This window comes from Hyalella azteca, unplaced genomic scaffold (genome assembly GCF_000764305.2).
Source record: "Hyalella azteca isolate HAZT.00-mixed unplaced genomic scaffold, Hazt_2.0.2 contig2351, whole genome shotgun sequence".
In the NCBI taxonomy this organism is placed as follows: domain Eukaryota; kingdom Metazoa; phylum Arthropoda; class Malacostraca; order Amphipoda; family Hyalellidae; genus Hyalella; species Hyalella azteca.
The window spans coordinates 1-24,102 of record NW_025932630.1 but is presented as its reverse complement, the minus strand read 5'-3'; the positions used below and the strand labels follow the sequence as shown (position 1 = coordinate 24,102).

The 24,102-nt window shown below is 40.4% G+C and overlaps 2 protein-coding genes across 2 annotated transcripts; both read right to left on the bottom strand.

The window, feature by feature from the left end:
* Positions 1-414: 414 nt before the first annotated feature.
* On the bottom strand, positions 415-6,202 carry LOC125179517. Its single transcript, XM_047885546.1, has 4 exons — positions 5,589-6,202; positions 4,780-4,919; positions 4,059-4,423; positions 415-3,625 (listed from the first exon to the last, which is right to left on the bottom strand). The coding sequence occupies exons 1-4, from the start codon at positions 6,191-6,193 to the stop codon at positions 1,589-1,591; spliced, it is 3,147 nt and encodes a 1,048-aa protein (XP_047741502.1). The 5' UTR covers positions 6,194-6,202; the 3' UTR covers positions 415-1,588.
* A 1,603-nt stretch (positions 6,203-7,805) lies between these two features.
* On the bottom strand, positions 7,806-23,511 carry LOC125179516. Its single transcript, XM_047885545.1, has 10 exons — positions 23,354-23,511; positions 20,581-21,466; positions 19,939-20,304; positions 18,629-18,791; positions 12,518-13,375; positions 10,260-10,411; positions 9,877-10,021; positions 9,323-9,453; positions 8,624-8,777; positions 7,806-7,924 (listed from the first exon to the last, which is right to left on the bottom strand). The coding sequence occupies exons 1-10, from the start codon at positions 23,509-23,511 to the stop codon at positions 7,806-7,808; spliced, it is 3,132 nt and encodes a 1,043-aa protein (XP_047741501.1).
* Between the last annotated feature and the right edge of the window lie 591 nt (positions 23,512-24,102).

Below are 24,102 nucleotides of genomic sequence, written 5' to 3'. Positions count from 1 at the left end.
CTAAAAAGTAGTAACCAAACACTCATGGTTATATCCGAACTGATTCAGGATCTTTGGGCAGTTCAATTATAGCGTAATGGGCAAGTAAAAGCGATCAGGTGAAGGCGAATTGAATATTCAATGGCGGTAATTAAACTCAAAACCCAAAACAAATGCGGTTCAGGAGCGGACCCCGCAGCTCAATCTTCTGGGCATCGAGCAGCTCTCTGAAACACGGATTAATATTTTCCTTCATTTGGATATGAATTGGATCGTAGGAATACTTTTAGAGGAAGCATCGAGTAATGCATTCAAATTTATATGATTTTATAGACAGAGAAATTCGAAAAAAATGTTCAACTGGTTGCGGCGGGCGCACACAGTAAAAAAATTATTTCGATTTTGGGCAATCTATATATATGTATATATATTTTATATTATATTAAAGTGATTTATTCTGTCGCCTGTTAAGTTTAATGTACGAGACATTCAAAGTTGAATACAATCATTGATAATACAATAAATATAACATCTTATTTACTCCCAGTCTGGAAATACGTATTGATATTATACATACAGAGTTTTTTATGGTAATTAATGAGTATTATCTTCATTGATGAAATATAATTCTGCGCAGAATATTTGTTTGTAGTTCTCAAGTTCTACAATAAGGAATCTTGCCGCTAAAAAGTTGTACCAAACACTTATCGTTATATCGGAACTGATTCAGGATATTTAGGCAGTTTAATTATAGCGTAATGGGAAAGTAAAAGCGATCAGGTGAAGGCGAATTGAATACTCAATGGCGGCTAAGTGGCCGAGTAAACTACCGAAAGGATTTATATAGTGGGTACAGGATTCAAGAGAGCAAGATCAGCCCTCTCTCTGCAATTACGAATAATAACGGAGGAAATAAAGTGAATAAGAAGTCGAAAAGCTTGAACTGAAATTCAAATCATGAATCTTAAAAGCTCTTGTTCGGTTATCATGAGAAATGCTTTTCGTTGAGAATTATTCTTAAACTGATTATATGAATCTCTTTTAAAAGAAATAAAATGTTGTTTTTGATCAATTGTTGTACTTTTTTTTTTGTCGTGAAAAATCTAGGTACTTTGTTAGGGGTGGAGAATCCACAGGGAATGTTTGATCTCAATTTGCAAAGTGGATCGATCCCTTTGGTTGGCCAAATGACATGCAGTCGAATACAAAGAAACGTTGATTCATAAATCTTAATCATGAAAAATGTTGAGGTCAATTCAACCACACATAATCCCGAGACTGAAAATTTCCTTCGTTTCACAGTAAAAATTCAACATTGTTTTACAAATTGTGAATTAACGAGCAACGAAAAAAGCTCGTAAAATTGAGATAGGCATTCATAGTAAGGCATTCAAGAACACATGGAAAGTTTGTATAAATTTTGAAAAAAAGCATTTATTCATTTGAATTAGTTTTTGCATTTTTCAATTTTAGTACATGGGGCTACATTTTATTAGAGACAAATTATTCATAATACTAGAATGTATAATTACCAATGGGAAGACACGATAATTCAACACCGGATTCTCACACTACAAACAGAGTGCTAAATATCTTCACGTATTTCAGATCAAATGACACTTTCTTTACACTCGAAACGGCTTGGTGAATTATGTCTTGTCACTGAGCTATCCAATTGACGGTTGTCCTTTGAATTTTGTTTTTTAATAATTAAAGAGTAGCGAAAATCATCTGGTGATGAGTAAGTTTGAGGATTTAACATGAAATCCCCGAGTCCATATTCATCACTTTCTGACTTGCCATTCTTCTCATTTTTCGTTTCAATTTTCCCAAACCTGCTGGCCTGTTGAAGTAAACTTTCTGGGGGAGAATCACCAAGACTCTCCCTTTTTGCAAGCGGTCCTTGAACTTCGCCTCCGAGGTTGGGATTGAGATCAGAAGTAGTATTCCTGCGAGGCTTGATGTAATCATCACAAGTTTCTGGCACGGGTCTCACAACATCCGATGATCTGGTCAGTGGAAGCGTATTATCATTCTTTGGTTTACGCAATTTTACAACATGAACATCACTGCTTGCATCCCCTGCTGATGAGTTCTTTACGGAAGAATTCACAGGAATGTTAGACGGTTGCCTGAGATTGTGATCGCTTGCATGGTTATTACTGAAGAGGTTCGTTTGATCGTTCGATCTTTCCGGAATTTGTTTTGAATTTGCTTCTTGTTTCACTGGGTTCATTTCGTAGATGCCTGCAGGGCGCGAGCCCGACTTTCTCTTCTTGTCCAAAGTATGGAACCGGGATTTGCTCTTGCGTAAAACGCTTTGATCTAGGCTTTTAAAAATTGACTCTTCAGATGGACTAATAACGGGCTGGAAAATATTATTTTTATTTGACTCAGAAGAAAGAGGAAGGGAGAATGGAGAACCATAGTTTTGTTGGTTGGGGGACGGATTTCCATTAGATTTTACAGCTCCAAACTCCCCATTCTTTATAATTTTATAAGGGGAAGGTTCTGCTGTTGGTCTCTGAAGATTCATTGAGTCAACGTTTTTAGAGGGATGATTATGCGGTGAAAAATTTGAAATAATTTTAACTGTGTGGTATGGATAATTCTCGTCATAAACCATCCTGTCAGAAGTTCTTTGTTGAATATTCTTACGTGATTCAACTCTATTATCATAGAAGTCCTGAGTGGGGTTCATGCTTCGGTTAAATTCATTTTGTGCGATAAACTGTTCATTCGAAATAAAATTATTTGTTCGATTATCGCCCTTTTCACATCCTTGCTTTTCCAAGTTTTCTGTGTTGACTGCAGATGCACTTCTTGGTGTGGGTTTCCTCAAGGTAACTTTCTGCGAATCAAAAATTGGAGACAATCTCGGTGGCTTCTGAGGAACAGCGCCATCGTACGACTGAGAGGGTACGTTTTGGTAATCGTGTTGAAGATATCCATCAAATGCCTCGGTTTTACCTGCAGCCCTCGTTACGGTCGCGATGGCTGGAACTTGATCCGTAGCACTGCTTCCTGGGTGAGGACCTTGAGAGCGGCCAAGGAAACTTGCGAATCGACCATTGGCGAAACCGCCGTAATTTTTCGGAAGAGTTTGGCTCGGAGCAAGCCTTGGATTATCCACTGATGATTCGAGAAGCAAAGGCCTAGTTGATTTTTTATTGCCTAATTGAACTGACTTATCCGAATCTCCCCATTGTCTTCTTTTTAACAAACGCAAATTGCTTTCACTCCCTGATCTTCTTTTCAAGCCTTTCTCATATTTACTGTATGTTTCTTCATCAAATTCCGTCGGCTTGGTCAAATATTTAATAGCAGAATCAGAAAAGACAAACCGGGAATCTGTAAAGGCGGGGTGAAAATCGTTCACTTCAACCAGTTTTGGCAAGAAATTATATTGTTTTTGCGCTGTTGGAGGCTTCAAGAGCGATCCTGATGGGCCGAATGCAAAATTCCCGAAGGCGCCGCCCGGCCGCGCACTCCTGTGATCGCACCTCCCGGAGCGCAAGCGTCCGTCCAGCGTTAGGTCCGTTAGGTCCTCGAGGTCCGTCGTGCTGCTGCTGCTGGGGTTGTCGTACGGCTGCAAGTTATCTTCCGTTGTCCCGGAACTGTCAGAGTCTAAACTCGTCGCTGCTTCCTGGGCAGAACAAGAATATCGTCGTTTCATATTCCACGTGACTGGAAATTTTCATTTAAAACGCCGAATTGAGTGTTTTAGCGAAAAAAAGTTGTTTGTACTGTGAAGTTAGGTATTATTGTGAACCTCTGATTAACGTGTGATTTCATAATTCCAATATGTGTGATTCCAATAATTGGGCGTGCAGACCAATTATTTCATCATTACTTTAAACGAGCTTCGTACCAATTATGAAACTTGAGCAAAAACCTTCAAAAATTCATTTGTATTAGATTCACAAAAAAAGTTCAACAACGTAATTGCATAATTCAACATAAACGAATCAACGGAAACGATGCGGATAAAGTTCTTATGTATTATGAATTGTTCGGTAAAGAAACAGGTTTTTAAGAGCTAACTGAATAAAAAAATCTTTTTAAAATAGGATACTAACAGCAGGTGCAGCCAGAATGAGTGGAGGAAATCGGTCTTGGTCGAGGGTTGGTCTGGAGGTCACAGATCGCACCACGTCAGGCTCCCTCGACCCAACTAACCGCCCTCGGTCGGTCGACCACTCGGCGGCGTCCGACGTCGACCTCAATCTCGATCTCACCATCACTGAACTCCCATCGAGAGGGGAAAGATCAGTGTGCATTCCAGCCCCATTGAGGATTGCTGTGGTGGGAAGAGGTCGCTTGTGTCGTTCAGTTTGTGATCGACAAGCGACGGCAGACGCGATGAGCAACAGCAACAGAAGCGCTGCCGCTATGCCCACTCCTGCACCTATGAGTGACACGCCCACGTGCCCTTGGTCTGTCCCTTGGGTCAAAGAAAGGAATAATCACTTTAGCAACTTTGGCAGCGGTCTATTATCTGACTGAGTCGTGAAATAAGTTACAGACTAGATCCACTTCATAATTGTGAACTCGATTTAAATGCGTAATGCAAGTGGAATACGATTAATTTATTAAATGCATAACTGTGTCAAGTATTGATGAGTTTCACCGTCAATAAACCTAAACTGAGGGAGTATTAGTTCTAGATCTTCTATGCAAAACATTATGATACTTGTAAATATATTTTGAGAGCTGTGACACAATTTGAACTATTAAGTATAAAATATTCTTACAACATTCCTCTGAATGTTCTGCACATTGTCTGTTCCTGGAACTGACCGGTGGAGAAGGCGGTACGTGGAGGCACCATGAGCTGCACGCGCACGGTGTGACTCCTGCCGCGCGCGTTGGCAGCGACCACCCGCAAGCTTACCTCCGCCCCGCCCTCCAGCCCCGGCACCACCCACTCGGGAAACTTGCTGTTAATCACGAAATAATAGTTGATAAAAGACATTGTAAAGAATAAATCTAGTTAAGAAAGTATTTAAAACCATTTTCATTCAGTATAGAATAATTCGATCTCATAATTGTTGCAGCTAGCACACAATCGAGTGAATTCAGTGAGCTTAAGCAAAACCTTTTAAGAATGATGAATTCCGCGCATTAAAAATAATTTAAATCTTTCAAGTTTCGTATTTAATCTGCTATAAAATTTAATTCGGGGCAAAGATTAAATATGCGAAAATTTTGTTTGATAAAAGGAGGACAGAAAGACGTCAAGGTACACTGCCAGGGCTGGCTGTATCTCATTTTACCTTCAGTAATGTTGATAGTAAATAAATATTATGATGTAGATTACTCATCGTATATAATGGGAATATACTGTGTGTAAGATATTGCGATGCATTACTTAGTTTCATCAAGACAAATACCTTACAAAGTTTGCATTATGCTTTATATTGTTTGAAGCTTGTTCTATGTTATAATTCATCTGTGGCAACGCTCTATTATCCGAAGGTTGCATAATTACATTACCAACTTCTGCTTCATGAGTCTCTGATTTGTCTGGAAAACCTTCACGAATAAGTCTCGGGTTCTTGCCACGAATTATTCATTTTAAATTCTCACACATATGAAAATTTAATCACCTGGACAGATTGGCTCTGAGTTTCCCCCCTTGCCAGGCCTCGACGAAGAAGAACTGAGGCAAGCCTCCGTCAAAGCCGTCCAAGCAACTCACGACCACGGCGGGGCCCTGCACCGTGGCCTCTCGCTCGGGCCTCGCCAAGGGGACCAGCAACTTGGCCTCTCGCTCGGGCCTCGCCAAGGGGTCCAGCAACGCGGCTTCTCGCTCGGACCTGGCCATGGTTCCCAGCAACGTGGCCTCTCGCTGGGACCTGGCCATGGGTCCCTGCAACGTGGCTTCTCGCTCGGGCCTCACTTGCTGCGACGCCGCTGTGTTGCCCAGCGTCTTTGGCGCGGCTTCGCCGATGTCGGTCGAGACTTGAGTTTCTTCGGCAGCCTTTTGTTGTTTCAAAGTGAGTAACTTCGTTTGCGGAATACCTTCATCTCTTGGAGGAGTTTCCGAATGATCTCGAGAGTCTGCTTCAAGCTCGCCTTCGTTTCGTCTTAATGAAATTCGCTGCTTGATTTCGAGCGATGTAGCGTCGGATTCCGACATGCCCTCGGCCGTGCAATTAGTAGGAGGGTCTGGCGGCCCGGCGGGGACGATAGAAATTCGACATCCCACCATCTGCTTGCCGATGCTGTTGCGGGCCCTCGAACGGAAGGAATAGAGGAGGTCAGTTCACTCGCTTCGTATTCAGGGGAAAAACTTTAAACTTTTCATGAAATAAGTAAAGAATTTCGAACATTTCGAATTTAAATGATCTAAAGTCACTTCTTGAATTACTTTCTTACAGGCGCGGAAACAATAGCCATTTATGCGGCACAAATTCTCGTTGACGGCATTATCTTAAAGATGGTGTTACTCAAAAAGAATTCTGAACGAAAATATAAATAAAAATTGCTCGTTTCTACATTTAGAATAAAATTTATAATTTGTTTGCAGGAAAAAGAATGCTATGTGATGCTTCAGCAATGAAGATAAATTTTAAACGCACTCGGTCCTTGTTTTTTTCTTCTTAACTACGTTATGTTCGCCGAAAACTTATTCCTGTTGTCTTGCAGGAAGTAAAAACTTCAAAATAATTACTCAAGTGAGCCGGAAAATTACTAGAACTTGCATCCACTTCACTGTTGTCTACGACAAAAATAGATATTTCTTTTACTTATTTCTCAATTCTTGATGTTTCGGAAGCCCCAGATGAACAACTTGAAATTAATTCAAACATTACCGGAAATGAATGGTATGCTGTCTTACAGTCAATACAAAGGAAAAAATAAAAGAAAACCAAAGGAAATTCATAGCGGGGACGAGCTGTAGTTTCTTGGATTGAGAAGCGTGGAGCACGTAAAGCTTAATTATTGTGAGTTGCTTGACATCAAAATACGCACAAAAATTTTATGTGTTCCCAGGTTTTATGAAAACTTCGATTTTCAGAATAATGATCCAATAAACAACTAAGAACCAGCTCCTTTGAAGTTGCAAAGCAGTCGCTCATGATATTTATTTTAGTCTCAAAAACATAGAAATTTTTCCATTACTAAAATGTCTGTGATATACATATGTATATAGTTGAGGAAACGTGATACCACTATGGGGAAATGTTGGGTTTAAATAAGTAGCCTCAAAAATGTTCATTAATTCTATTAGGAAATGCAAGATATTTTATTAAAATAGTATTTAATCAAAACTTGGAGAGAAATTGTAAGTCAAAATTGTCATACACGATGTTGACAATTTACACCTACTAATTAGAGAAAATTCATATATTGAGGCAATATATCCTTTTTTACAATGAGCAGATTTAGATGTGCACACCGTAAATTCAGTTCTACTTGTCAGATCAAAGTTTTGACCTCAAGCATATAACAATTTGGACCTCAATCAAAGGTAAAATGATTTATTCCATTACAATACGAAGAATTATTCAATTTTGACGACTTCATTTATATTAATTAAATATTTGTTCATCTCTGTCGGAAATTATTATTTTAGCAAGAGTCTTTATCAGTAGACCAAAATTCTAAAGGAAGTGTATTGAAGCTCCTGCCCACAAGAGACTACTGTGAGAGGCTGAGAGCAACCAATATGCCGCAAATAGCTCAGAGCCCATGTCGCCCACGGTTCAGGCCTCATGTCGCCCACGGCACAGGACCTGGCCATGGGTCCTGTGGCATGACGCAGGTCCCAAGCCGCCCATGGCGCCAGACCCATACCGCCTACAGCACGGGCCCCTTGCTTACGTGAACTGCAGGTCGCTGTCGGGCGCCGCGTCCACGCGACAAGCGATGGCCTCAGTGGCGCCGAGCGCAGCGCCCTGGGTCCGCGCCCCCCAGCCCGGGGCGCACACGGGGGCGACTGTGGGGGACATGTTGGGTTCACGTCATTATGTTCAAGTAAAGCTGCAGTCTACAGCTAAGGGGAGTCCTTAAGCTTAGGCCTTATGTTTTTGTACAGGGCTTTTTAAATTAAGAAATTTCAAATGATGAGTGTCATGGGACATTTATTGTTGGTATTAAAGGTAGAAAATTATTATTGCACGGCATGTATTGTCAAAACTTTGCAATTTGTGTCTACAGAAAACAGCTTTCCCGCGCAGGAATTAATTTCCACTGAAGTTAATTTTTCCACACAGGATAGCTATTTTCGCTTCACAGAAATCGTTTATTGCGATTTCAATGTAAAGTCAGGAACTCGGAAACAGTTTCTTCGGAAACATCACGTATGAAATTAATATATTTGTAATTAAAATTATTTAAGGGTAGGTCAGCCCTAATTTCTTATTATTTTAAATGCGATTATCCGCTCGGCTTGTTAATTAGACAAGCAGGAGTGGACAAATAAACTAATTAAAATTTTTTCATAAACATTTTTTTGATATGCGAAAAAACGCTCTTACCGTGAGGTTAGGCCATTTGATTCACTTAAAAAATTAAAGCATTTATTTCACGTCGACAAGCTAATAATAAATAGTTTTATAAAATATTACAATGGACACAATGGCTCCCAAAATGCGTGATTTAAAATGACCGATTGTATACATTTTATGTCGCTCACACAAGACGGTGAGATGCAGAGCGGGGCTGAGTGTAGCGCCCTCCAAGTTGGTCGCTTTGCAGGTGTATGCCCCCGCCTGGTCCCGGTGCACACGGCGAATGGTAAGCGTTGTATCTGACACGGAGATTCCATTTGCAGGATGCAGCTCCATACCCTTGGGAAGTGAATAAACCTTTAAGAAAAAATCAGATTTATTTTGTCCGTTGGAGTATGAAAATGGCTACGGCAAAGTCTGGTGCAGAGTTCGGCGTAGCCCAATCTGCGTGAGCATCGTTTCAGCGAGAAATGGCAGCTTCGAAAATAGCAGCTTCATGCTATGCGATTCTTTTGTTCTTCAAAACACTGACACAGAGAATATCGGAGAAGCTTTTGCAAATGACACAGGATGAATACATTTGGGTTTCTTCCGGTTGACGTAAAATGATATATGGTGAAATAAAATCAATTAGAGTGAATGGAGCACATGTGATGCGCTTTCTGATGAATTCAAATTAAATGTTATTCAAAACATCGATCTTTTACTAATATTGCTATTTAATTCTGAAAAAATTATTGTCCGAGAATATGAGTCCAGACAGAGGAACAAAAATTTATTTACTGATTTGCTACCTTCTTTGATACATCTGACAGTATGAGAGAAGATTTTGTGTTACAAAGTTGTGATGTTTTACGACCTGGAATTTCTCTGAGAATTTGTACCTTGTGGTAGAAGCGGTAGTCGTGAGGCGGAGGGTTGCTGTGAGCGTGACAGATCATCACCAGGTCTGCTCCTTCCGTCACCGTGGATATCAACGCAGGCTCTGACATCTGGATTTCAACTTCTGGTGGAACTGAAAATAACACAGTGCAGCTGCAGACGTCTGAGATGAGTTATTATGAAGTATTGTTTTCAGTTAATTGTTTTATTATACAATAGCATTATTTAACTTGCATATCGCGACAGAGTTCCACTTATTTTGTAAATTTATGTATTAGGAAGGTGCTAAAGTGAGAAATAGTTTTTGATACGTGGCAATATTCTGTCATAAGGAGATGGTGACAGATTATTTTTTATGCTGAAACTACTTTTTATTGAGGTAGAATTCTTTGGCTTAGGTTGACTATCTGGAATTTTTACCATATTAAAATAAATTGCTAAGTTATTTGTCGCAAAAGCAATTGAATTTTAAGTTTCTATTCACCACTCGTAATTTATTGGCATTGCTGACCTAACACATAAATAAACTATGTACTTTTCCCCTGGTTTGACTAACAGAAAACTTTGAGAGTTCTCCTCTTGGTCATGTGAGAGCTCCTGAGCACAGGGTTGGTGGCGGTGCAGATGAGGTTGGAGCCGTTGTCTTTGGCAGAGACTTCGAGGACCACAGCAGAGGTGGTCAGGTTGCCTCCTTTCATGATCTTGTGAACGGAATTAGAAATCAAAAAGTAAATGATAACAATAGACTGTAATTATTTTGATGCAAGGATGAAGTTGATCGGTTCGCGAAAAAGTGTGGAATGTAATTATCAAATAACTAAAGAACCATTTATTCATAAACAAATAGCGATATTCGTAATGAAAAACACATTGACGGAATAAAATACTCAATGTATATGGAATATATCGCACTGCTTTTTATGTAAATGCTTAACTAACAGCAGTGACGGAGCTGGGAATCGGAGTGCCGGCTTTCCACCAGGATATTTCAGCGGGTGGATTTGATCCGTATGCTCTGCACTCCACCCGCACGGAGTTACCTGCGGAGACTGGCTGGGTGCCGCCCTCCATCTCCAGCTCCAGCAACCCCACTGAAGTACAGGGATATTAATTTTCATACGAACAAAGACTGGGGCGATGAAAATATTGACTGCAATAAATCATTTATCACTTCGAATAAAAGCAAAATGCTATAATAAAAACAGAAGTAAATTAGCCTACTGACATGGAAGTATTGTATTACGCCTGTATTCATTGAATTCTTCATAACGTTACGTTGACCTGCGAGTTAAATGATCAGTAATCATACCTGACGGTCAAATTGCTTGTACAATTTGCTGTAAACCCTGCAAAAAAAGAATGACCTTCACATTGTTCAGTCCTTCCAACGGGCCAAGAAAGACAGAATTTCCAGAAAATAATTCCAGAAGCTAATTAGATTGAGACAGTACAGGCCATTTATGAGTCTGCAGAATTGCCGTGACATCGATTAGCAGTGACAACCGAGCAGCACCTGATCGTGATGTTGGTGTGATAGGCGTGAGTCGGAGAAACTATTTTACTTTCCAATTAAGTGTCTATCGATGCTACCTATAGCACAAAACAAGTGTCCATCGATTGTAATTTTAACACAAAAAAACAAGTGTCCGTCAACTGTACCTAGTAAAATGCAAGTGTCCATCGATGGTACTTTGACGTTTTCAATGCTTCTGCAAGTCCGCTTTCAAGCACAAGCGTTCAAAGTAATTTCCTGTTTTGTGAGTAACCTGATAACCGTGTAATAGATCAAGCTAAATAGATAAGCGTGTAATAAATCAGGTTAAATATTCACAGGAATGTCTTTGTTTTCAAAGAGGGCTACATTGTTAGGTCATGTGTGCCATAAGGCTGATCATTAATCTGAAGTTCCGACAGGCTACGGCTGATGTTTGGAGCGTTCCTCATTAAACTTGAATTCGTAATTGATGCACCTAAGTCTGATTATTAGGAGAATTAGATTGATTTAGTGCCCCATGACTTACAATAAGACCATATAATGATTAATATAAGGAGAATACCCATTACATAATATATTATAGGTGTTATGAAGGTCTTCGAATAAGAAAAACTCTTCCAATTATTGTTTTTCTGTTCAAAAATATGAAATTTTTCTAAATGAATAAAAATCAGTTCAGAAAACATTTTATTCAGATTTTTATACTTCGTCTGGGGCAATTGTTTCAACCGGTAGTTTTCATGTGCTATTTACACAATGGAAGGCCCACAATTGTCATTTTTAATCAACAGCAACCAAAAAAGATTGTAATTTGGAAAAAAATATTTTTCGACGCTGCTCACTGTTTCAGCGCCAACATTATTGTTCGCTGATGAGAAATTATTCGCAGATGCATGCATGTCGGACATAAAATTGGCAAGGCATTTTGGCCCGAAAGCGCCATGTAAATTATGCAAAATTCAATCTTGACTCCCATTGCTGGACGCGATCTATATTTGCGACTATTTACCGAGCCATATAAAGAGGTTTACACCATCGAAGATTATTATTGGAGTAGTGGGGAATTTATGAGGTCGTGCTCTGGTCACTGATTTATATATTCATGGTCTAAATGGTTATAGCTTTAAAGAAAAGAAATTTTCAATTAATTAACAATCTACAATTAAAAAATATTTCATTAGCATAGCCTCTGTACAACAATAAAAATATATGTTTCAAGGAACTCGAAAGCGTTGTGCATTTGTGATATATTTACATTAATAGTACACTAAATTCGATTGTGAATAGATTTCTCTTTCTATTAACCTCTCAATTCCTGAATTGAATAAAAATGTTATAAATAAAAATAAAAAAATTCAGCGCTTATTAAACCAAGGCCTGTCATCTATTCATGACATCGCTGAATATTCACAGCTTGTTGCGGTCTCGAACAGGCTACTCACTGCCCAAATTTTGCTGCGCGCAACCGCCCAGCTTCCTTGCCGATTCTGACCTGAAACTGGCACACAGAGTTGGGATCGAACCCGCACCTCTCTGCTCCAATCGTGGTACTCTGAACTGTAACCACTGGACGACCCTGCCCTAAATATGGTCGGTGTTCTCTTTTAGCCAGAAAACATTGATTGGTATTGAATGTTTGTATGCAACTATAGGCGAATAATTACGTGTGAGAATCAATGACTGAACGGCGAGCAATACTCACGGGTGATGTTGAGGCTGACGCTCGCCATCAGCGGTTTGAGCAAGTCTGTTGGTCCTCCTTGAAGTCTCTGCTCTGCTCTACAGTACAGCGAGGTTCCAACCAAATCTCTCATTGCAATAAGTGAGATGTCCGATTGAACTATAATCTCTTTATCGTAATGTGTCGATTCGATAATGTCCGCAACCTCGGATCGGACTGCGGGCTTTGTTTGCACGGGTTCGGCGGTTGGTTCATTTTTATCGACTGTCGTGGGTTCAATAAACCTCGTTGGGTCGTAGGGGCCGTACTGGTCTGCGTATTGGTCAGTGTATCTTACATTGCCCAAGATAAAGTTCGTGTAGTTAAACGATGAGCTATCGGAATCCGGAACTTCGATATCGTCCCACCACCGCGTAGAATCTTTTGTGTTTCGGCGTAGCCTTGATAGTACGTCGCTATTCCTTATCTTGGGTAAGTCAAATTGAGCACCTCTCCATGGATATTTTCCATAAAGAATGCTACTTGTATGCTCTCCTGACGAGTCGTGCTTGGTTCGTCTAGAAACTTGTGCTTCACGGAGCAATAACAAGTCCGATATCGGATCAGCTTCGGTAGAGAAGTCCACATCTTCGAAAGAATCCCAGTATTCTGCATTAGGAGATCTCTTGTACCTGGGCCTGACTTCGTTCAAGGATGTTTTGGCTGGGATTTGCGTCTCTCCCCGCCACCAGGTGATGGTGGGTGACGGCCTGCCACCTGCCACCCGACATGACAGGTTGATTTTGGTGCCCTCCTTGACGGGTGTCACCCACGCCACGCCATCCAGACCCTTGTGGAGGCGCGCTCCGTCGTGCAGGATCACGAGCTCCTCTGGCGGGACTGGAAAATGCAACGAATCATGAGAACGGATGATTTGTACGAGGTATTAAAATATAATACGTATTTTTTACATTACTTCTATATTTTATTACTTACTATATTAAATTACGATTTACTCAAATAGTTTATATCCATTAAAGAGGAATCAGAAGCCCCGGAAACAATTTATATTTTCTGACTCTATGAAATAAAATGTATTCATTGCTTTGTTAAAGCTATCCCGGTGTTTTCGATGATGATAAAATTATACGGGACCGATTTTAGGCCGCTGGCCTTGTCCTCATCAAAAAATATATATTCAATAGAACTAAAGTAGCATTAATGGAACTTGAAGTCATTGAAACACTGGATTGAAATTATCAATTCTCTTGTATTTCTGTATTTATTTGATAAATATTGAGTCTGAGATGACACATCTGAAATTAACGGGAATCATGTCATATTACGAAAAAATAACTTCTGAGTGTGAAAAAAAGAAAGGTAAAAGGTAAAACTAATTCCTACGCTCAATATTCCTAAGCTTCTGGCAAGTCCAGATGCCACTTCGAGTCGGAAACTTGGAGCATCTCGTTACCTAGGCTTGTATAGCCATTAAAGCCTAGGTAACATCTCGTTACCTAGGCTTGTATAGCCATTAAAGCTGTGCGAGCCTGAAAGGAAGAGGATGCAACCTGATACCCTGATGCGTTGGGCTTCCTTGCCTAAAGCATATGTTTGTTTTACCAGAAACGTGTATGTAATTACCATTTTACTCGTAACTCGAGCATAGTGGGATGAAGTGTCAAAAATGGATTTGTTATCCGTAGATTGTTTCATACATACGCCCTACAAGCAGTAACCTGTGTAAAGCAAAGAATAGAGTCGAAGCTTCTTAAGATATTGACGAGGAATATTATAAAATATAATTATTCTGATATTTCTGCATTTTTTTCTGCCCTCGCGGAAGGTTCATCAGAACCCAGTTTACAAAATGACTGTTAACAAGGAAAACCTTTAACATTTCTTACATCTGCTTAAATGTCTGCATAGAACTGTAAAAAAACAGGATAGTTTTTTCAAGGAAAGATTTTCCAAAGGTTTTTAATTATAACAGACGCCAAAAATTAACGGAGCTGGAGATGCACATGGATTTCAAATTTTCCGAACGTGATTCCAACCCGTCGCTGCATCATTGAACAAATATCCCTTCATTTGATCATTATTAAATAATTCAATTCATAAATCTAGATAAATTACATCTTTCATCAATTTCATCAAAGCGATAACTAACAAGTTCCGGCAGTCGTGCATTGCATTATTTACTTGCATGAAGAGATAACATCAGAAGAATATAATATGATAGAAATTTATTATAAAGAAATTCTTTAAGGAGCTACTACACCACGGATAAAGACACGAATAGAATTCAGTTTCAAGGCTTCGTTACTTCATTTGCGTTCTTTTATCCGTCTCAAAATGTTTTAGTGGTCGAATGCGTTTTGCTTCGAATTTTGCAAAAAACATTGTGTGAGGCATTGACTTTCCACGCATTCGTTAAAACTCTTTAATTATAATCTAATTACTATAATATTATAATTATAATGTAATATTATTTAATTGCACGACAATGTAATGAATTTTAGTTTTAGGAATTTTGTAGCAGATGTTCTGGCAACACCAACCAAAGTATTGAAAGGACCTTTCCTGCGGTTTGGCCATTCGTTGACCCTTACTGATCAAGCCAGCCGCTTGTTTTCTTTATCTTGGTAAGCATCTGGGCTATCTAATTTGTAATAGAATAACGGTGAGAATATGTTTAGAATAATTGCACTTATCTAGTTATTAGTGTTTAATTAATTTAATGAAATGCGTGTTTACTTGTAGGAAAACTTCCCTCCTCTGTTCTGCTGTTCTACTTTAATAAACTTGGAACTTGGATCAAGCCTAATGACCCAAACACCCAATTGGAAGTTGCCGTCTAGGAATCAAAAACCAATCCGTTTGAACCTGAACCAATAGGAACATTACAGACAACAATATTGTAAGTTAAGTAATTCGATGCCAACACGAACAAAAACTGTTTCATAGCTGTAGATTATAGTACATAATACAGTAAAATTGAATTGAATCTCACTTTAGTCTTCGTACGTTTACCGCTCGAATGAAAACATTTTGTAAATTCATTACACCACTCGTACTTTTCCTACATTAACTGGCTACAAACTATACATGACGACACAGAAAAACGAATGCTGCAATGAAATATTCCGCTTACTGGCATGGCAATATATGTACACATATAAATGATGTGAGCGCTGTTATGTCCAGCTGCCAGCTACATGCAGCTGTATAAACAAGTGCCCCATTCCTGATGCTGCAGCCGTTGTAAACAGTATGGAGCGAGTGTAAAATTTCGTTGTTTACCTTGCGAGTTTCTTGATCGTAATCAATAATGCGCTGTGTTATGGTACTAAATAATTAACTTAAACTAAAAAATTAGGCATGCTCAGAGGAGCAGTGAGAATGGATTAGGGAATGGTGTTAAGTTCTTATTCTCTTCTGTTTTGGTTAATACAGTTTAACAAGCAGCAATGGTTCTCACACATGAAGGTTAAAGTTTAGTCCAATTTTCATTCAGCAGGAATTATTTCCCTGGATTTTAAAACATATTTTGTTCTATTTTTTGTACCACTTCCTGCTTCAAGTCTTTCGAAAGATGAAGATTACATATCACAGAATCACAGACTTTGAATTTTCTCAGCTTTCCCAGTTTTATCGAATGCAATAAGTTATATAGCGAGCGAGTAACATCGTGCTTGAGTAATGAATGCAGTGAACACGTAAGTGATTTAACAATAAAAATGTTATATGACATGTTCATTTATTAAGACTCGTTTCAGTGTGTCGGCATAAACGCAAATAAAAACCAACATTTCCGTCGCAACTCCCATCGAAAAAGTTTACCTACCATTCATTTCCCTTACAACTTTTAACCTTCATAAGTATATCTATTATTCATCAAGATTTTCTAACAGCGCTGCACCTATAAGGCGATGAAAGTGAATGCCGGGCTTCAGTTACGTTAAAAATTTCGGCTGCTACTCTTAGTCAGCAGTTTATATTGTAACGTGACGACATTTCAAGTTATGTAATTCGATGTCACCGGTAACTATTAAACTCAATGAGAGTGCAAATTGTGGAAGGAATAGCACTATATGACGCCTTCAGTTTTAAAAGAAACAGCTAAGGCGTCCTTGTGGAATGATAGTGTTAAAATATAACTCAGTACCCACTGCAGTGAGTGACAGCGAGCGAATTTTCTCAAAATCGACGAAAACGGGAAGTCACGGACAGACGGACAGAATGGGACGGACGGACGGACATGACGAGCACAATAAAGCATTTTTTTCATAAATGAGAAAATGCGATAAAAATGGTATCAGAGTTGAATGAAACGTCACCACGAGGCACCACCCACCAGGGTTGCCAGATGGCCTAAAAACGGCCATGTCCACCGACAAAAAAGGCATATGATTAAAATTTCGGAGTAAATTTGTAGGTTCCGGTACAAAAATTAAATTTTCAGTTTTTTCGTACTTTTTAAAATTAAATAAGGAAGTACAGACATCATAAATTTTTGCCGGATAACGTAATTAAAAAACCCAAATCGTGGACTTTGTCCGGAAAAAAAGACACTGCAACCCACCGGTGGGTCGTGGCGCACTCAACGTGTTAAGTCAGGTGCTAAGCGGTCGAAAGTTTACGAAATAAGTAAGAATTGTTTAGAGCAGTGAAAATTAATTTTCGGTTTAAATAAATAAGGCTCATGATTTTCTGATTGCCATTTGAATTAAAATGGGAGAGGAATGAGTTATGATGACGGGTTTAATTGCAATGATTATGTCACGGGAACGATGGCATTATGACCGACTGCTGTGTATGCTCGGTAGTTGTCGTGTCACGGGTAATTATGTTGGGTGCGGAGTGTGCACGGTAACCGGTCTAGTCACGGGTAATTATGTTGGGTGTGGTGTGTACACGGTAACCGGTCGTGTCACGGGTAATTATGTTGGGTGCTGTGTGTACACGGTAACCGGTCATGTCACGGGTAATTATGTTGGGTGCGGTGTGTTATGGCAACCGGGCGTGTCACGGGTAATTAAGTTGGGTGCGGTGTGTTTACACGGTAACCGGTGGTGTCACGGGTAATTATGTTGGTACGGTGTGTACACGGTAACCGGTCATGTCACGGGTGATTATGTTGGTACGGTGTGTCTACACGGTAACCGGTCATGTCACGGGTAATTATGTATGGTGCGGTGTGTACACGGTAACCGGTCATGTCACGAGTAATTATGTTGGGTGCGGTGTGTGTACACTGTAACCGGTCATGTCACGGGTAATTATGTATTATGTTGGGTGCGGTGTGTCTACACGGTAACCGGTCGTGTCACGGGTAAATATGTTGGGTGCGGTGTGTATACGGTAACCGGTCGTGTCACGGGTAATTATGTCTGGTGCGATGTATGCACAGTAGCAGCAAGTCCTGTTCTCGCGTTGTTTACGCGTGTGCGACGCGTGTCAGCCAAGCAGCTGTAAACAATGGCTAAACCTGGCCCGTGTACGGCGGGCGCGGTGCCTTCTGGCGAGAGCCTCAGACCGACTCATAAATGTATCATGAGAAAGATGTCGGATTTTTAAATTTTTTTTTAGATATTTTGGCCCTCTTGAAATATTTTGTGAATATTTTTCAGTGAATCAAATCTTCATGGGCTCTTGACAAAGTTACTACTCGCAATTTCTAGGTGTTACCGCAAGACACGTAATAAAATACGTAAAAATACGCGAGATACGCAAAAAAATGCGTAAAGCCTAAAAGATTATGTTATGAAGGTGTAATAAACATTGACAGTGAAGCAGTGTATATTATTCTGTGAATATAAATGAGGCAGTCTATATTATTCTGTGCGAGTTTTGGTTTCATAAAAAACGGACTGATTGCGAGGTAAGTATGCATGCACATCAGAGACATGGGTAATGTGTAAACACCAGGCAACTGTGACGCATTTGCAGAGAGGATTTGCAGAGGTAGGCCGCATTTGCAGAAGTAGGCCGCATTTGCAGAGGTAGCCATGAAATACAAATAAAAACTTAGTTCTCTCAGGTCTTAAAAATGAAAAAAATAAGATCTACTCGCTTAGAAATGCTAATAGTCACTACCAAACGACGCATTTTAGACGCATTATTCGCCGCCGCGAGGAGCAGAAGACCGACGAGGTGGAGATAAAGACACGCTGGGGAACGCGACGCGGAACTGATCTTCCTGCAGCCTTTTAATGGGCGTCTTGCTGCCGTAATGTCGTAGGACTTTAGGACTTAAGGGGTGTGTCTTTTTGCCGTGATTTCGTAGATCGTTGTGACTTGAGGGGGCGTCTTGCTGCAGTCTTTAATAACATTAGGAATTGGAAGAGAATCATGGTGCCGCGACCTCTTGGTCCTTTAGGACATGAAGGGGAGTCTTGCTGCCGTTAAATCGTAAGACTTCAAAAACTTGCGGAAGGACCTTGCTGTTGTGATCTTGTAGGACTATAGGACATAAGGAAGGGTCCTACTGCCGTGATATCGTAGGGCTTTTGGACTCAGGGGAGTCTCAAGCCAACAAGCCATAATCTCGAGTCTTTTATTGAAGGATCTCCTTTGTAGAATCTCGTATGACTAGTAAAAGACTCTCACTCCTATATGATCTTACAAGAATATTGTTCGAATAATACATTCCAATGTAGTTTGCTCAAATTTATAACGTCGATAATCAAGTAGTCATGACGCATGAATAAAATAAGCAAATTTTTCGCTTTTGGTGAAAAATTCATTTGCGACAGATATTGGCTAGATGTCTTATTCAGAAACTACTAAAAAACACCCTTGAAGTTGATCATTTATCTCAAAATTACTGTAGTGATAGCCTTCGAGGCGCCTAAAGTTATTTATTATGCAAATTTTCTACTAACTTCGATTTTTCCTGGAGCATCAGCATTTGTAGCAGCGAAGCCTGGCAAATTGTTCGCTTCGCGCCATGTTGGTCATCAACAAATTGGGTCTGGCATCAGCCCTCCAATAACCGCGTTAATTTCTTTTGTCTCGGTGGCTGAATTGACCGCAGTAATTCCATATGGAGATAATTGCTTTTCTTTCCAAACGAAACAATTGGAACGTTTCAATTATACAGTCACGTTGCATCCCAATTCAAGCTTGATAAGTAATTGAAATCCTAAAAACAAAACTAGCGTAGAAGTGGACTTTACGATCAATCAATTAGTAGAGTTTGAATGGGGATCACCGTGTCAAAAGATTAAAATTGTTTTTCAATAACCACGTTACGAAATTTATTTATGAGGGAGAACGTTTAGCTTCAGATAATTAAGTTTAATACAACGCTGATCTGTAGAATATCTTTCGCTTAACATGGCTCTGGTCTCTGTACTTATTAATGTAGTTCACTCATATATTAATTTTCACACGTTAACCTTGAGAAAGCAGGTACGTGTACCGACCTAGGTTATAGCTGGGCTCATTAAACTCATTGCCGTGTAGGACATGGTGGTGGGCGATTCCCAGTAATCAAGACGGCAGCGGTAAAGTCCGTGGTCCTCCTGAGCCACGGGCATCAAGGAGAGCGCAGGATCCGCTCCTGCGGCGTGCCTTGCCCGACGGCCCGCGACGCCGTTGGGCCGCGTAAAGACTTTCGGCTCGACAGACGAGGGGCGTGTTGGAGAAATGGGTGTGGGTTTAATGGACTCGAGAGGTATAGAGGGAATTGGAAATGCTGCTTGAGAGTCGCTAGACTCGAGTGGCAATGAATGGGGAGAAGTTGCTTCGGTTTGTGTTGACGTGGGAAGAGCTCTGTTGGCTGTTATTTTCTTAGGAGAGGAAAGAACATGCGTGGCAGCAGCCTGGGATGAGGATTGCAAAGGAATGGCCCTCCAAAAGCCATGGCCCAGTTTTTTCGCACTGCTTCTAGTAACTAAATTAGAATCAGGAGGATAAAATGGATTAATACTACCCTTAGAAACGTAATCTTCGTACATTCCTCTGTCCTTCCATTGACTTTCGTATTCTTTTCTTTGAGATCGAGCAAATTTATTTACAATCTTATATTTTCGCGATAAATTTCGGGCAAAAAATTGTTTGTTAACAAAGTATTTACCGCTGGCAAACTTTTTCTCTACCCAGCCGTTAGCCAGGAGATCTTTGCTGGTGTTCCGTCTCCTACGAGGCCTAAGAGAAGGACCGACGCCGCCCTCAGTGACAGGAGGGAATGATGCACGCGTTATAGCTAATTTCCTCTTCAGCTCAGCTTTGTGGTCACTTCTTGTCCACGAGCGATTAGCGAATTTTGGACCCATTTCCACGGAATGCTCTCGACCGTGTTCATAGAGACTATTATTTCGAGTAACACTTCGCGGGCTCTGTCGTTCGTCCCCTCCAGGACTGGGATGTAAAGAAAAAGTTTTGAAGTTTTTCATGTCGGAAAAGCTGCCTCCGCTATCACCTTGCGTCAAGCGTTCATTTCCATACGCGTTAATTTTTGTGTCTCTGTAGCTCCTGCCAGAGACAGGGGCATGTCGAGGCCTAAGAGAAGGATCAACGCTGCCTTCAGTGACGGGAGGGAATGACGCACGCGTTATAACTAATTTCCTCTTCAGTTTAGCGTTATGGTCACTTATCGTCCACGAGTGATTGGCGAAGTTTGGACCCATTTCCACTGAATGCTCTCGACCGTGTTCACCCATTCCTATGAAATGCTCTCGACCGTGTTCATAGAGACCGTTGTTTCGAGGAACACTTCGCGGGCTCTGTCGTTCGTCCCCTCTATGACTGGGATGTAAAGAAAAAGTTTTGAAGTTTTTCATGTCAGAAAAGCTGCCTCCGCTATCACCTTGCGTCAAGCGTTCATTTCCATACGCGTTAATTTTTGCGTCTCTGTAGCTCCTGCCTGAGACAGGGGCATGTGAGGCAGACCGGGTGGGCAAAAAGTAAGCCCTGAGTCCCAGGACTGTTTCGTCGACCCAGCGCATTCCTTCGCCGAAGTTGCGACCCTGACGAGCGTCGTAACTGTTGAGGGAAATCACACAACTTCTATTAATTTATTGGCTATTGCACACATACTTGGTACTAAAAAACTGTGCAATATGTGTGTAAAATATAGGTGTAATGTTTGATAAATATTGTACTTCTCTTGCCGGTCATCACAACTTTGGAACTGAAGTAAACTTAAGGAAACGTAGAACACGTTAGCTGAAGTTGCTAATTGGATCAGAAACATCACAATTTATTATATATTATCAAAGTTTGAGTGCATTTGGAGTCAGGCGGTGGACATATATCGGGGCTCATTTGGCAAGTATCCACGATCCTAATAGTATCGTTATATAGCAGGGGAATAAAAATATATTGTGAATGGTTTAGGAATGGTCATGATACGTTAGGAAATGAAGGAAGAGTTATATTAAAAGAATTAAGCGCGAATGTTTACTTAGCTAACTGTAAATTGCATTAAAAAGTTCAAATGATAGTTTCCTTTAAATGCAAAAAAAAAAAAAAACTGTTTTGAGTGGAGCTCTATGTGAAATGTGTTTTGAGTGGAGCTTTTTTTGATTATTGTAAAGTTTCAAAACTATCAGAAGAATTCGGATAAAAATAAGATGGGTGAAATTTATTCTGAAACTTGATTAGATTCATTCTAACGTAATTCTGGATGATGGGATTCAGGATGACAGGATTTAGAACGAGTTTCTCCAATTGTGGGGATTGTGAATCCCTTACACATAAGGATATATAAACCATTAAACGCCGGGCTAACGTGCTGGTCGAATAATCATATATTTATGAAACTTGGTGTGTTTATTATTTAAAGCCAAGCATCGTACACACTCGTGCATTAGGATGTTGAACGTTGTATCCATAATACATACCATGTAGGGATGTGAAGTGGTCCTGAAATATATTGTTAGTGGAAGAATCATGTGTTACAGTAAAACTGAAGTTAAGAATTGTGTTGCCAGCATGCAGTGCTGTGTTGGCATACTTTCACGGGGCACAGTTAAGATAAGGTTACAACATTTAAAGGAAGGCTTTTGAAAATTGTTATATTACACAGACGGAGATGTTGATAATGACTTAATGTAACTCGAGTGATGGCGACAAGAGAACTGGCTAAGACTACAAAGTACAACATTGCAAAAAATCATTAGGAACCTCGTACTGTACTTGAAAGATTTTGGTTAATACGGATTAATTAGCCATGCGTTACGGTACCTACAGCGTGTTACTGATATTTTTGTGCTACGACATTATTGAAGGTAACAGAACAATGTGCTAAAATATTTGTGATGAGCCCATACTGTAGGTAAACGTATACCAGGCGTACGTACCGTAAATAAATAAAAAGTTTTCTCCGGTTTTCAATCAAACTTGCATAGAGGAAGAATCTTTGCTGAACTATACCAGTATACGTACATCTTATAAATGAGTTATGGTACCTACGTTATGTTATCTGTGTTATGGTACCTATGCTATGGTATCTGTGTTATGGTACCTATGTTATGGTACCTATTTTATGCTATCTATTATGGTATCCATGTTATGGTACCTATGTCATGGTATCTATATTATAGAATTTATGTCATGATAGCTATGTCATGGTATCTATATTATGGTACATATGTTATGGTATATATGTCGGGTACGTATGCTATGGTACCTATATTATGGTATCTATGTTGTAGTACCTATGTTATGGTATCTATACTATGGTATCTATGTTATGATACTTGTGTTATGGTACCTATATTACAGTACCTATATTATGGTACCTATATTACAGTACCTATATTACAGTACCTGTAGACAGGGGTGGTGCTGTTGCCCTTGTACCATATGGTACCTCTATCACGGTACCTACATTACAGTACCTATGTTATGGTACCTACATTACAGTACCTGTAGACAGGCGTGGTGCTGTTGCCCTTGTACCAGAGGACGAGGGACGGCGCGTCGCCAGGGGTGCGCGGACGCACGGGACACGCGAGCTCCGCGCGTCCGCCTTCGACGGTCCACACGCGCTGCCACGCCACGCCGCCCTCACCTTCGTCGCTCATGTCTGCTGACAGAGACGAGGGTAGGGGTCAGAGATGCTAATGCAGGAGACGAGGGTTGGGTTCAGAGAACTGAATGTAAGAGACGAGGGTCCACACGCGCTGCCACGCCACGCCGCCCTCGCCTTCGTCGCTCATGTCTGCTGACAGAGACCAGGGTAGGGGTCAGAGATGTTAGTGCAGGAGACGAGGGTAGGGGTCAGAGATGATGCAGGAGACGAGGGTTGGGGTCAGAGATATTAATGCAGGAGACGAGGGTAGGGGTCAGAGAGCGGAATGTAGGAGACGAGGGTTGGGGTTAGAGATGTTAATGTCAACAGTTGGGTCACGGACCGCAACGTTAATGCTGGTGATGCTCACGGGAAAACAGTAATTTGAGTTGTAGGGAGTGATATAAAGTGAGTAAATTATAGGCATTGTTTCAACAAGCTTAATATACACTCCCCCGTTACCCACTCCCCCATACCCACACCTCATATACCCACACCCCCATACCCATACCCCATACCCACAGCGTCAGTTATTACTGAGAATAAATATGGATGGATTTAAATATATAAAAAAGAAGTTTATATAACCTTGATGCAAACACAT